At 40.7% G+C, this 14453-nt stretch overlaps 1 protein-coding gene across 4 annotated transcripts in view; it reads right to left on the bottom strand.

Moving 5' to 3' along the window:
* Nucleotides 1-14453, bottom strand: part of SERAC1 (serine active site containing 1) — a 401166-nt gene that overhangs the window by 62650 nt on the left and 324063 nt on the right. For all 4 annotated transcript variants that reach the window (XM_085612157.1, XM_085612159.1, XM_085612160.1 and 1 more), the window contains exon 12: nt 9501-9642. In XM_085612157.1, coding sequence (XP_085468283.1) covers nt 9501-9642 — 142 coding nt within the window. The remainder of the gene's footprint in view (nt 1-9500; nt 9643-14453) is intronic.

Raw genomic sequence — 14453 nt, 5'->3', positions numbered from 1 at the left:
TGTCAGTTTATAATGGGGAGGTGAAGTTTAGTATGTATGAACTCACAGTGTTATAACACATCTTTCTGTGAAGGTGGTTTTGTCACTGTGTGTTGAGAAACCCCTCTTTTAGAAAGTGGCTGAGTTTTGTGCTCTAGGCATTTCTGTGTATCTCTGCTGAAATGTGGATTGTCTGTCTGGAACTGAAAGGTGAGAGGAGCTGGGAGAGGTCTTGACCCAGGGAGGGGTTAAGATGGCACCAGGCTGCCCTGCATCTGAAGAGTAGGGGGAGGCGAAGCCCAGGAGGTGAAAAGGCCTGGGCTGGTGCTACAAACCAATTGACCCATCTCCTGCTGAGTGATTAAGGATCCAGACCCCAGTATCAAAGGGAGAGAGCTGACACTGGGAGGGAGACACCCAGAACTGATTTGGGAGGGGTCCGGGACCCCTGAGCACAAACGAACTTCAAAGTCATTAGGGGGGTATAACTATGAGAGCTGAAGCCCCTGAACGTGGGAATGGAACAGATATGGATTGACACTGAATAGGCTTGGACCCATTCTGTGGTCAAGAGGAACCTCTGCTAAAAAAGGAGCAATTGAAGAGACTGCTGTGGAAAGACCAATCCTTGCTTCGTGATCTGGGGCTGGTCTGCAGTTTGCTGTCCTAACTAAGGGAGAGGCTGTTGAGACTGTGCTTGGAAGCGCTGGGTCCCCCTGCTTGAGGAAGACTGTGCTTTGTTCTGTGTCTTGTAACCCCAAGGGCCCGAGGTGAGCTGACTCCCTGTTTGGAAATACAGGATCATAAATGTTTCCAGAGAAGTCCCAAGCAACGCGGTGTGCGCGTGCTTTTGCAGCTTGAGACCCTCAGAAGTTGTGCCTTGTGATCGTGGGCACACAGGAGTAAGCTGAGTCTCGGATGCGCTGGGTGCATGTCAGGCCAAGGTGTTGGTGAGGAGCGCCTGATCGTGGTGTGCACGGAGAGACGAAGTGAGACTCGGACACTCAGAGTGCGTGTCATGGTGCAGCCAGGGCGTTAGTGAAGAGCGCCTGGGCATCGTGTGACCCAAAAGAAGAAATGAGTCTCAGACGTGCAGAGTGCGTGTCGTGGTGCAGCCAGGGCGTTGCTGAAGAGTGCCTGGACATCGTGTGCACCGGGAGAAGAGGTGAGACTCTGATGCGCAGAGTGCGTGTCATGGTACAGCCAGGGTGCGTGTCGAGGTGTAAGCGGGGTGTTGGTGAAGAGCGCTGGATCGTTGTGAGCACCAGAGAAGAGTGCCTGGGTAGGGTGTGCACCGAATTTGAAGTAAAATCTCCACAGTGCTGAGGGCGGATCGTGGTAATGACTGAGACCGGCGGAAGGAAAGCCGCAAGGAAAGCCAAGTCATTGGGGCCTCGGAGTAAACCGGCAGCCCCGGAGGAGGTGAGCTGCCGGCCCGAGTCCGCCGCACCCCATGACGGAGTTCTGGATCAAGGCCCAAGTCGCTGATGTCTGAGAGGAGAGTAGGGTCGCGCCCCCCAGGTAACGTGGATCACCACCTGGGGTCGGGTGCGGGCCCGGAGGGACACTCTCTTGGCCTCTCGCATCTGTCAGCTGCGCGAGCCGTTGCTTCAGCTCAGATCTCGGCCTGTGCTGACCCAAGGAGGGGCAGTACTGGGGCGGGAGTGGGAAGCAGTACTTTTGTGTCATCATTTGATCCATAACGGGGGCACTGTTAACGGAGCACCTAAAACTGTCGTATTACACTTTGCGTTATTGCGAACTATCGAACTGTCATATGACGCCTGACCTCATTTGTGCCTGACGGACTACATGCTTGGTGCGCTACGCACTGCGTCATATTTCCCTTGCAGATTATCTGATTGTAACGTGGTGCATTGCATTATTTCTTCAGTGCACAGTATCTGATTATAACGTGGCGCAGTGTATTATTTCTTCATTGTACCGTACAGGATTGTAGCGTGACACATTGCTTTGTTTCTTCCTGGTACAGGGCATGCTGGTGGTGATACGCATTGCAGTATTCCTTCAATTGCAAATAACATGATTGTGGCGCTACATATGGCATTGTTTCACTGTTGCACAGTACAAGAGAATATTGTTACGCATTTCAGTATTTGTTTCCTTTTGCAACGTGTGGGATTCTAGCAATACGACTTGCCTAACCTTTTGGAAACAGTTAGAAGTGAGCTTAACTGATCGTTCGAAGCAGTGGTTGGGATTAGAACCTACCAACCCACTGGAAAGAATAATACCCAATCTTATATGTTGATTTTGAATCGTGTGGTCGTATTGTATCATTTCTTATATAAAGATTATGCTCATTTTATCAAAACTCATGTGGAATCTATTTGTGGTGACATCATTGGGTTACTGTGAGCGTGGTTGCACATACTTTGCACTCGTGCCTTGGAGATAAGCCTGGCTGCTCGTGCCAAGCTACTAAGGGAGTATGGAGAAAAGTGAAAGATTGTGCCTTCTTGATTTGCGTGTGTTTATACTGAATAAATTCCAATCGTCCTTTGGTGCTTTTCAAGTGCGTAGTTTTTATTTATATTTCCATACATGGAACAGGAACAAGAGTAGTGAAGAAACAGCCTACTAAGGGGGTGAGCAGGGCTATCTCAGATGGTGTCCTTACTTAGCCTAAAGTTGAAGCGAGGGGTCGGGGACTCCCACCTCCAGCATTTGGTGGTGGCGGTAAGCGATAGGGACCCCCACTTCCAACACACCCCATGCCATCATGGAAGCATCCATCACTGCCATTTCCAGCTAAACCTCCTAAAGCATGTTTTTTCTGGAAACACCAGCAGACACATGGAATTAGCTTGACGACCCTGCCTCTTGACATAAGGCACCACTGGCTTTATGACACTCCAGAAGTCATCACATGTACGGCTCACATGAGCATTATGAAAACGAAGGAGGAACAGGATCTCAGAAAAAAAGGTGTGTCTGGCTGTTGGTTAAACTTTATATTTAAGAAACTGGTATTTCTGCTAGATACACGCCTCTACTATGAAGGAAATAGGTTCATTGACACAGTGTCATGGTAAAAAATATAGTTGACAAAAATATTGTGTGAAAAATATAATTTACCACAATATCGTGCTAATTTACTTATAATGGTAAGTGCCAAAATATTAGGAAAAAAACATCACTGACACTCACATCGTCCAAAAATATACAAAAATATTATTTTATTTTTAATGTAAATATAAACATCAAATAGATTTAAAAAAAAGAAAATTTACATGAAATAAAAAAAAACACAATTATGGTTATAAAATCTATTTTACCAAAATTATGAAAACTACTGGAGGTTAAGAATATTAAATACACTATTCCCACTCTAGTTTATGCACCAGCAGGGAAGGTATTGGACTTCGGAGGGATTACATTTACTATTCACACTCCAAACAGCACAACAATCGGGAAAGTGTTGGACTTGGCAGGAGTAAAATGTACTATTCCCACTCCAGTCTGTGCAACAGTAGGGAAAGCGCTGGACTTCAGATGGGTTAAATTTCTTATTCCCACTCCAAACAACGCAACAGTAGGGAAAATGTTGGACTTTGGAGGGGTAAAATTGACTATTCCTACTGCAATCTAACCAAGAGTAGGGAAAGTACTTCACTTAACACATATTACATATATGAGTAACCCCATGAATGTAGAAAAAAAAAAACTCTTCATATAAAACTAAAATATATGAATTAAAAAAATCAACAAAAAACAAAATCAATGTCCATAGTTACTATTCAATAAATAGCAATTAATAAATAAGTGTTACTCAATTATTAACTTCCTACCTTATACCCCTACAAGCCTAGCAGCTGCACCCAAAATATAAGTAATAAAATAAGTATTCCATAGTTTACATATTATAAAATTAAATAATTAATAAATAATAATTAATGTTAAATAAGTATTACTTAATTAACTTCTCGCCCTAAACCCCTACAAACCTTGTAGCCCACAACTAAAATATAATTAAAATAAATAAGTATTCCATAATTTAAATATTTAAAATTCAATTAAATTAGTTTGCAAACATAATTGATTGTTTCCTATTTCTTAATTAACTTCCCACCCTATACCCCAGCAAATATACCATCCCTCAACTGAAATATTAGTAAAATAAATCAGAATTCAATCTTTAAAATAATTAAAAATCTATTAAATAATTAACAATAATACATTGTTCTTTATTAATTAACTTCCCACTCTGGACCCCTACAAATCTAGCAGACCACAACTAAAATATACGTAAAATAAATAAGTAGTCCATAAATTACAGAACTGAAAATAATTAACAAGTAATAAATTGTTGATTACTTAACTTACCACCATATACCCCTACAAACCTAACACCCTACAAATAACATATAACTAAAATAAATCATTATATACTTTACATGATAAATATCGAATAACTAAATACAAATTATTAAATAATTCATATTTATTACCTAATTAACTTCCCCCAAGTCCCCTATAAAACCAACAACGCGCTATGACACTCTAAATTACTATTACAAATTAAATAAATATTTCTAAATCACTTAAAATTACATGCTATATTGTAAAAACATTAATAACATTTATATGCACTATAGTAACATGTAAAATGAACATATCAACTAAAACACAAAATAATTTAAAAATAATATTTTAATCACTAAATTACTGAAAACGATATTAAAACATTGATAATTATTTAAAACAATATTACTTACCTCAAATGGTTCCAACATTTACTACTACATGTTTTACGACATACTGTGTCCCTCTTTTGCGACCCTGTACAATTGTGTAACATAACTTCCATGTGGCATTTTCGTGTAATTTATGATCATTCGTGTTTTTATCCCTACTTGTCGTTGTTTTTACATTATTGTCCTTCTAGTCCTGGTTAGAATGTAAAGCGCTCTGATATCCTTTGGGATCATGTTCGCGCTATATAAAACTTTATAAATAAATAAATAACAATATTCTGTTCAACGATAATCTTGCATCACAATATTTCTATATCACAATACTTTATTTTCAATATTTCTATCTCCCGATATTTACAACTCGATATCTTGTTCCAAGGAAACACTTTTCCAAAGAAATACTTTTCCAAAGTTCCAGGATTCCTGAGGAGAGGTACAAGACTCAAATAAAAATTATCAATTTGTCGCAGGATGGCCACTAGGGCATTGTAGAACAAATGAGAATTTGTATGGTATTTTGGTGGCTTGGGTTAGACAAGTACATTGAAATGAAAATAATTGTTATCTAGGAAGCTGTTGCAGTGAACAAAGTTCATAAAGCAATAGAAAAAACAATGTTTGGAATGATTATTTGTTAGTTCTCATTGATTTATATTCTAAGTGGCCAGAAGTATCTATCGTAAATTAAATCAATACTATTAAAATCATCACATTCTTTGATAAAATGGAGGTACTGTAACAATTGGAATGTTTCCCATACAACAATCGTAACACATGATTACCACCAAGACTCACAAGTGGCTATAACACACATACATCAACAAATTGCAGTTCCTTCCCCTAACATATGTTTTGCTGGCCAACTATTTTGCTACCAATTTTTCAAAATAACACTGTTGTCTCTCTTTCAATATATTTTTTTCAGTGTGAAGTATGGAGATAGTTACTGATCAAAGATTCAGAGGCATGGTGACGTCACACACCTTGCAAAATGTCTGACATGTAATCCTGCACTTCCTGCTCAGTTTGAAGTTCCACGGTTGGGTTCACCTCATAAGCTATCTAGCAATTCTGCAGTTTGAGGATATCAAGTGCCTTACACATAATCCTGCTCAGGAATTGCTTAGGGATCCTGTTGAACATGGACGTCACATGCTCAGAAGAAACCAAATGTTCCTACTGGCTATGAATGCGCAGATATGTCAGGCAAGAGATGCCAGTGTCGATATCAACAACAACGATTTGAACAATGCACATGTGCTAGCAGTTAGTATTTGTGAAAAAGCAAGAACATCTGTGACTTGGCAAACTTACTGAAATTGCAGAGCACAAAAAATAATTATAATTTATTGTGTCCCATGATGGGACACAATAAATTATAATTATTTTTTTAACACAGTCTTTTGTAAATTAGTGCCTCTTCACATGCCAACTAAGGACTTGTGGAAAGCGGTGTTAAACTGACACTTCAAAATCACTGAAGACCATAAATGAAAGACACACAAAGTCCTGTTTATAATTAAGTTTGCTCTCTGTGAGTTCCCTGATAAGCACAACTTTCATGAAGACCATAAATTGCTTATCTGCACTGCATACACCTTTCTTTTATTTAAAAAAAGCATACCTTTGAATTGCCATATAACATTGAGGTGCTGTGAGTTCACTCGTTGCCAGTGTATATAGATGATGGTACACAAAAGGAAATATCTCAAAGTTGGTTTATTCTCTTAAGCACCTTATCCATCAGCGTCTGCTTCACAGATCTACCATACCACTGTGCATTGCATCTCCTAAACATCTTACAACATTCTCCATTCCAGATCACCTACATTCTATAAGAATGCCATATCTACTCTATTCTCTGGCGAATAAAGACAAATGGGAACCTTTTTTGCAAAGGCAAAATATTACTGAGTCTGGTAGTGGGTTGCTTCTCAAAATGAGAGACTGTGCTCTGCTGGCTGAAAAGTAAGAACGCTTTCATAGTAGTCTCCATATCGCCTGGTACTAAAGGAATGAGCAGACAGGAGATCTCAATAGGTTGCTTAGTTTCAGAAATACCTACTGTTGCACAGATGTAGGCATGTTAAACTTGATGGAAGCTCTATTCCTCAGCTAAGTGAAGGCAGAGAGTTTATCTATAATGTAGTGTTCTGAAAGGAAGGCTCCAGCACAATTCTACAGTGTGATCTTGAAAGAGGAGAATCTCTATGAGACCAGAGTAGGGAGGTTCTTGGTCTTGTAGGTATTTGATTTCTTTGCGAAGTCTTGCTTCGAGTTCTGGAATGGGACTTCTCTCTAGATTTCAATCTGGAATTCAGTCTAAAATCAGTTGCTGCTCCCTTACACTGCTGCTCAAATTCAGCTGAACAATGTCTTGCCTATTGAGTAGATTTCTCTTTACAGGGAGTCAGTTTTTTACAACACAAAGTAATAACTAGAAAACTTGCCCTCTAAGAAAGCAGTCTCAAATTCAGATTTATTGCTAAGTGTAAATTAAGCACCTACATGTTTAGTGAGAACATCATCAGTTTTCAAAATCAGCGATTAACTGGCGGACACTTGCTGTTCAATCTTTCTAGAAAGTTAGTATCACAGGAACCTTAAAAAACAGATACATGAGCGAGTTTTCAAAAAAGTTGCAAGAGCTGAAAACAGAAGCCTTATGATGAGATGCAAAATTCCAGAGATTCCACAATTTACAAGTTAGTTCTTCATAACATACTTAAGTGGAAGGCCTGCAAAGAAATTCTGTAAAATGAAAAAATGCTTTATAATTATTGAAGCAGGAAAAATGTTGCCACAGTAAGTAAAAGCTCTTTAGGACACAACACATAACTCTGCCCTGCATCCAGTAAAGAGGATCTAGCCTATTGGGTAACTTGAAGTGAAGAAATAATAAAACGTCTAGAAAGGAAATTGAATTAAAATTAATGTCTCTGAAAGCAACCCATTGCCAAAGCTCCCCTTCCCTCAAACTAAACCGGCTGTGTAAACATTCACTTGTAATCTCAGTCTACTATGGAATTCCTCCTGTCACCAAGTCATGTTGGGAATCTCATGAAAGTAACATTTCTGTGTTCAGACTTGCTCCCTAACTTTCCATTTATCTGTATTTCATAGCAAACCTCGAGCTCTTCAGAAGATATGGTAAAATTAATTTGGTCCTGAAAGAGGCTTCCTGTTTAATAATGGAGGAAGGTACACATATCAGCACCAAGAGGACTTCCATGGTGAGTACTTTATAAGCTCCCATAACAGTACAAGACTGTGCAAAGAACAGACAACTGCAATTGGAAGAATACTATTTTCAGGCAAAGAAGACCTCGGTGTGTCTAACAGAAAGAAACAGGCTAGAGTCGTTTGCAACAATACATTAAATTAGCAGAGAAATATTAAATTAGTAGTGTGCTGCAGAAGCTATGAAAAGGCTAACTAATAATCCCACAAGCAGGATCTTTTTCAAATGGTAAAATGATCTTCACGAGGGAAGTCCAGCATTTAATCTCACTATTGCAGCCTTTCATCTTTAATCTTACAATATATCGGAAGTATTTCTTCTGGCTCCACTATTTCTAGTTTTCTATTGTGTGCACATCATGCGCTCTCCATAATTTTCTTTCAAGGGAGCACCTTGTTTCATTAAAAGTCAATTTAATCATTCCACTATATCTACAAACATCAAAAAATCAAATGCATTATGCACTCTACAGAAATACATCCATACTTATACCTACACACTACTTTTTAAGAGTCAAATTTCAAAACATGTCTAATTGTATTCCTTAAACTGCAGACAATATTCTAGTATTCTAGCCTCCAAACATATGACTATGTAACATAAAAAAATGTTACATAGTCATATGTTTGGAGGCTAGAATACTAGAATATTGTGCGTTGAGCATTACAATGGTACTTCCACTGACATCGAACACATAGCAATCGAGGCATGATTAGTTGCTCAGTTAGGTGCACTCCATAGGGGTTAGAAAGCGTTACCCCGCCAGTGGAACCTAGTGGGGAGGTGCCGTACTATGGGCATATTAAGAGGGGGTGATGGAATATGTTTCCGGGCCTTTCTTCTAATTCCCCACATATGGCCCAGGACCGGACTGTTGCACAAACGAATAGTGGTCTCGTGTCTGTTTTTAGTATGCGCAGGGCTGCCTCATGGTCATGGGTTCCAAGCTGTTTACAAATAGGGATTAGCCATTTTCTTCTAGGACCAGAGTATGCAGGGCAACCAAAAAGATCATGACCAAGTGATTCGCTTGAGGCAGAACAAGAGCAGCCTTTGGTCTGAGCAAAGTTACCTGGCCAAGAGCTTGTAAATGAGTTCAGGTATGCAGAGCCGTGCCTGAATTGAATGTAAAGCTTTCTATCAGCCGGCACCTGAATAAAATCAAGGTATTCTTCCAGGGTACATACTAGTTTAAAATCCATAAATTCCTCAGTTAGTATATCACGCAAGCTGCCCCTGATTTCGTTCTGCGCCACCCAGTCCCAGTACATTGTTTTGATTTGTTTCTTGGTGGGTAATTTCGGACAATTGGTGCAACTCCCCTTTACCCCAATATCATTTAGGAGGTTTCTAATATTTCTGTTCAAGCTTATTTTTATTGATGTATCTAATGAACACATTTCTTCAAAAGCTATGGCATACGAGGACAACTAGGGGGTGGATGCTAACCTCTGCCAAAATAGGAGGGGGCAAAGTTTTATTAGATCTTTAACAGAACTTGAAGTCAGCTACCAAATCCTATTTGAAAGCACCATTTAAATGTTTGAGATTTTTCTGCTTACCTTTGGCCAGCACTCGGTATAATCATCCACATCACGGGTACACTTCTTGTCAAGTAGATGCTCTTTATCTTGCTGACGCCAGGTTTTGAACGCTGCTCCCAAAAGGCCATGAACAAACAGGATATCTGCCTTAATCGGTTGACTAATTTTTTAAAAATCAAGATATGCAAAGAAAAGCATACATTATTGTCATATTGTTTGCTGCACCACTTTAAAGATACTGATTTCTAACTAGTATTGATACATGTTTACATTAGTACAAGATTCAAGATATGAAAAAGAAATGGGTAATATTTTGATGATGCCGACATTTATTTCATGGAGAAACAGAATTAAAAAATATGACAATTTACTTTCTGAGAATGAGGATCTAATCGTAATTCATTTCTACTACACGATTAACAACTTGAAAATACGTTGGTGATGTGTCAAAGCATTTATATCTCATAAAAATATCACACAACAAAGATGATCCAACCACAGGGTAGTAACTTGCTCCCATACGTACCCACACCTCAGTGATAGGAGACATGACCAACTGCACTCAACTGGATAGTTCCGTATTTAGAAAAAGAACCCAAACCATCATTACATCCAACCCAACTCCATATCCTTTTTTTACTGTACTTGGTTCCTGAGCAGCCTTGGCAAAGTCCTGTAGACCTGATAGGAGTAAATAGGTCCATGGGTCCAGGTTAGTATGCAAGTGAGTCACTTCAATGTTTTTCTTCAACTGATCCGGTTTTGTATTGCTGCAAACAGTACAGGTGATTTCTCTGCGCAGACGTGGCACAGAAGTGACAAGGAAGTGACGAGACGCACAGACAACATTGTCAACGAGCAATCGAGCAGGCTGCGCTCCAGGCTGTGCCATGCGCCCCCTCCAAGGCCATATACAGCCCTGGGGACCACCACCTCCTCGGGGCAGGCACGTGCAAAGTAAAGGAGGGGGAACATGCAGCCCCCCGCCTGGAGCCAATTAGGGCCCTCGGGAATGCCACCCTCCAGGGTCAGTTTCTGCTATCTCTCAAGGTACCCACTCACGGAAGATAGCTGTTTGCTTTTGCTTGGCGGGAGCTGTGACAACTCCCGACCAGCGAGATAAACACTAACTCTGCAAGCAGGAGCTGTAAAACATTTCCCGCTTGCTGGCAGCGGAGTTGTCATCTTTTTCCCTGCCCACTGTCATGCGAGCAGGGAAACAGATGTCAGAATTGTTCCACATGCAGGGAGCAGCCTTTTTAGTTGCCCTCTACATGTGGGAGCAATGCCGGCTCAACCTGGAGGCAGGGGACCAGCAGGGACCACGGAGGCATTGAGGCTCCTTCGCGGTCCCCAACAGTGGTCACTGGGTACCCTGGTTGGGCTCCACGTCACCCAGGAGCAAGAGGCCAGGCCCCTGGGAATGGGGTCCCCGGGGTCAAAATCAGCCAGGGGAGGGTGACCTTGTAGCCCCTCTCCCCTAATAATTTTTGGCTGTGCCCCAGGGGATGTGGTCCTCGGGGCCAAACTAGGCCCAGGGTGGGGGGGAGGCGGGCTGTGCGGCAACCCTCCCCCATTAATTCTTGGCCAGGCCCTGGCGGTTGGGGGGGCTGAGCTGTTCCGAATTTTATACTGCATTACTGGGCAGCAGCACTTCAACAGATGGCTATTCTCTTCCAGGATAATATTGGAGCGTATGCAGAAGCTAAGGGCTCTCCCTCTCCTTTCGAGTTGTTATTGGGTGAAGAGGCCTGGGGATGTTTCTAGAGGCAACTAGAGTGGGGTTATTTAAAAAAAAAGATATATGGATTCTAAACCCTGCAGGGTGCCCACAAAATCTGGTTGGCATTACAGAAAAATTAAGGATTGGACGTCTGAATTTCTCTACCGTGTGGCAACAAAAACCTATTATTCTGGATATTTTCTGGGAATCTAATGTGTATCGTTGGAGAGATCACATTCCCATCAGGCCAATTGATTTTTTCTGATAACACTATAGCTTCTTCTGAGCACCTCAAGACAGGTTTTAATTTCGACCATAAGGATTTCTTTAAATATTTACAAATCCGGGTCTTGTTAGGAAAAAAGGGAGGGGGTCCATCTGGGTTTTATAGGGTTGGATTGGTTGATGTGGTAAATAGGGAGAAGAACTGCTTCATAGGAATATTATACAGCTATATGAATTGTTTAATGAAGGATTACCTAGAAAAAAATTCTGGGCGGTGGCAAGAGAAATGAAGTACTTTGAACTTGCCATTTTTGAGTCTCTTGATCTCACCCAATCGGTTCTCCTGTCTACCAATCTACAAGCACAACATTGCGAAACCTACTGTGAATTATATTATACTCCGGGGAAAATTGCCTGATGGGGAGGGAGAGTTCTTGTTGCCCTCATTGTCAGCTTTATAAGGGCGGATCTGATCCACATGTATGCTGTATGCCCTATGCTAGATTGGTTAAAAAAGAGGTTAAAGACTTCTGTGAGGTGAAACTCAAAGTAAAAACCTCTCTAACTCCCCAGCTCATCCTGTTAGGGATACATAACGAAGTGGTCCCAAAGCGTGCCCAATCATTGCTGTTGATAATTATGATTGTATTGAGGCAGTGCATTGCCTCTGCCTAGTTGGACCCTATCCCTCCCTCTTTCCACCAGTGGCTGGTAAGGCTGCTGGTGACTTATAATATGGAAAGTGCATTGTATGCCCGGAAAGGTAAAAAAGCGAGGAAGAAAGTCACAAGGATCTGGGCACCTATTACTGACTGGATATCAGTTCAGCAAGCTTCTAAGGGGTTGAGATAAGACTGAGGCGAGATAGTATATTTGTTAAGTCTTTCTATACTTCCATAAGTCCGCCCCCTAAAGATAGGATGAATGTGGCTTGGGGATCGGTGTATTAAAGTAATTATGCCTATGGCGTATTATCTACTTGTGCATTTGACATCTTGCGCCTTAGGTCAGATTAATGAATAAAATTGGTTTTTTATCATGTCTATCAAATCTTAGCTACAAGTTGATTTTTTTCTTTATTGTTCGTGTTTTACCTTGTGAAAATGATTTTGTATTGTTTGTAATTATCTGCACATCTCTGCTATGCTACAGCACTACTTCAATAAAAATAATTTATAAAAAAAAAAAAGCTTCGCCTTTGTGGCCCCGTCCACCTTAGTCGTATGCAAAGGTCTTCCCTTTTGCCAGGATGATAGACAACTCAAGAAGATGCCCCCCAGCGTGTTTCTCACCGATTTTAGTGACACGTTCTTGTACCCAGGAATATGAGGACATCTCCAACAAAGAAAGAAACCCTTACTTCACATAGTTAGGAAGAAGGACCCTTGTTTGGTGGAGATTTACCTCTTTCTACCCTCGTCGTCTTATCTATTGGAAGATTCATGTTATTACAAAATGTTTGATATAGACGCACGAGGAACAATCGCATTGCCAAAACGCACACAAGGTCACTGGTGACATTTCCTCCTGCTCCATTACGCAGCTGTAGTTTAGAATATGCACAGGATGGGAGCATTTAGTAATTAACCAGTAGGAAGTACTCCACTTGGGTAGATATTTTGTGAAAAATTGTGCACTCTTTTAGGATAAAGGGGCAGGTGCGGTTCTGTTGTGGGCCAGGCACTGACACAGTTACTGACACACCGACTCAGGCACCCACACAGACACTGGTTCACCCACTCACAGACCCACTCAGACAATCAATGACCCACTCAGACACTCATGCACCCAATTATTAATGTCGTTTGAGATGTCACTGACCATGTCATGAGTGATTTAATATGTGAGGTCGTAAGCAGTGCATTGTGGTTGCCTAAGTTATAGTTAGCTCAGGTAACTGCTGAATTTTCGTACGAATGAAATTTGAGCCTTACTATAACGTTGCGATAAACGTTTGTTTGTCCAGTGAAAAAAAACCAATATATATATATATATATATATATATATATATATATATATATATACACGAAGACGTATAATCCTCTATGTATGTGTGCGCAACGAAAAGAGGACACGAGATCGCCGAAGCACTTGAAGGTAGGTGAACACGCATCATCGATGTGACGGGTGCTTTACCGCGAGTGCAAGCGAAAGAACGGTTCAACATTGTGTGCAACGCTGGGTCAGAGGTGTGCGTGGAGGTAGCTACATAACTTCAAAGACACACGGAGTGTCAATTGTGTTTTTGCTACCGGCCTGAATTGAACTTTATTTATAATAAGTCTACGCTCGAAAGCAACATTGCTACCATGTCAGCAGACGCGCTAAGGGACAGAGAGGCAGCAGCAGCTGATATGTTTAATGACTCTAAAACACCCACCATGCACTCAATCTCCCAGAATGCAACAGAAGGGACAAAAAATATATCAGTCTCAAAGAAAAAGTAAGAGTTTTGGAGAAAAAAATGAAATCAGAACAGAGCAAATGGTGGGAGGCAAAATCTCTACAACGTTATTTAGATGTAGGAAGAATACCAAGAGGGTTACGTATGTTAACAGCCCCCAGTTACAAGAACCCCGACCACGAAATGATGAAAGAATGGGCAGAGACCAACTTGGATTCATCTAAAAAACTGGTAATGATTTTGGTAAAATATGCTGAAAAAGATCGCATAAAATTACAAGAAGAAATCGACAAGCTAAATACTAAGTTAACAACAATGGGACAAAATGAAGAATTAAACAAATTAAAGGAAGAGATGACCAAAAGAATAAAAGAAGAGGAGGATATCATTCGCGAAAGAAAAGCTTTTAAATTCCATAGAGACCGTATGGACTATGAATGTGGTCGTATTTTCATATTTGCAAGAAAATTTGACTCAATCAAAAGCATCTAAATATCGCATGACACACAATTCCAAAGTAAATGCAGCGGGTGGCACTGCTAGAATGGGAACAGCTTCAACCTCAGATCTTAGCTCTGCATTAGAAAGTGATTCTGAAGGTGATGTCAGAAGCCAAACT

Source organism: Triturus cristatus, chromosome 6, assembly GCF_964204655.1.
Source record: "Triturus cristatus chromosome 6, aTriCri1.1, whole genome shotgun sequence".
Lineage (NCBI taxonomy): Eukaryota > Metazoa > Chordata > Amphibia > Caudata > Salamandridae > Triturus > Triturus cristatus.
This window is presented reverse-complemented; position numbering and strand designations above follow the sequence as displayed.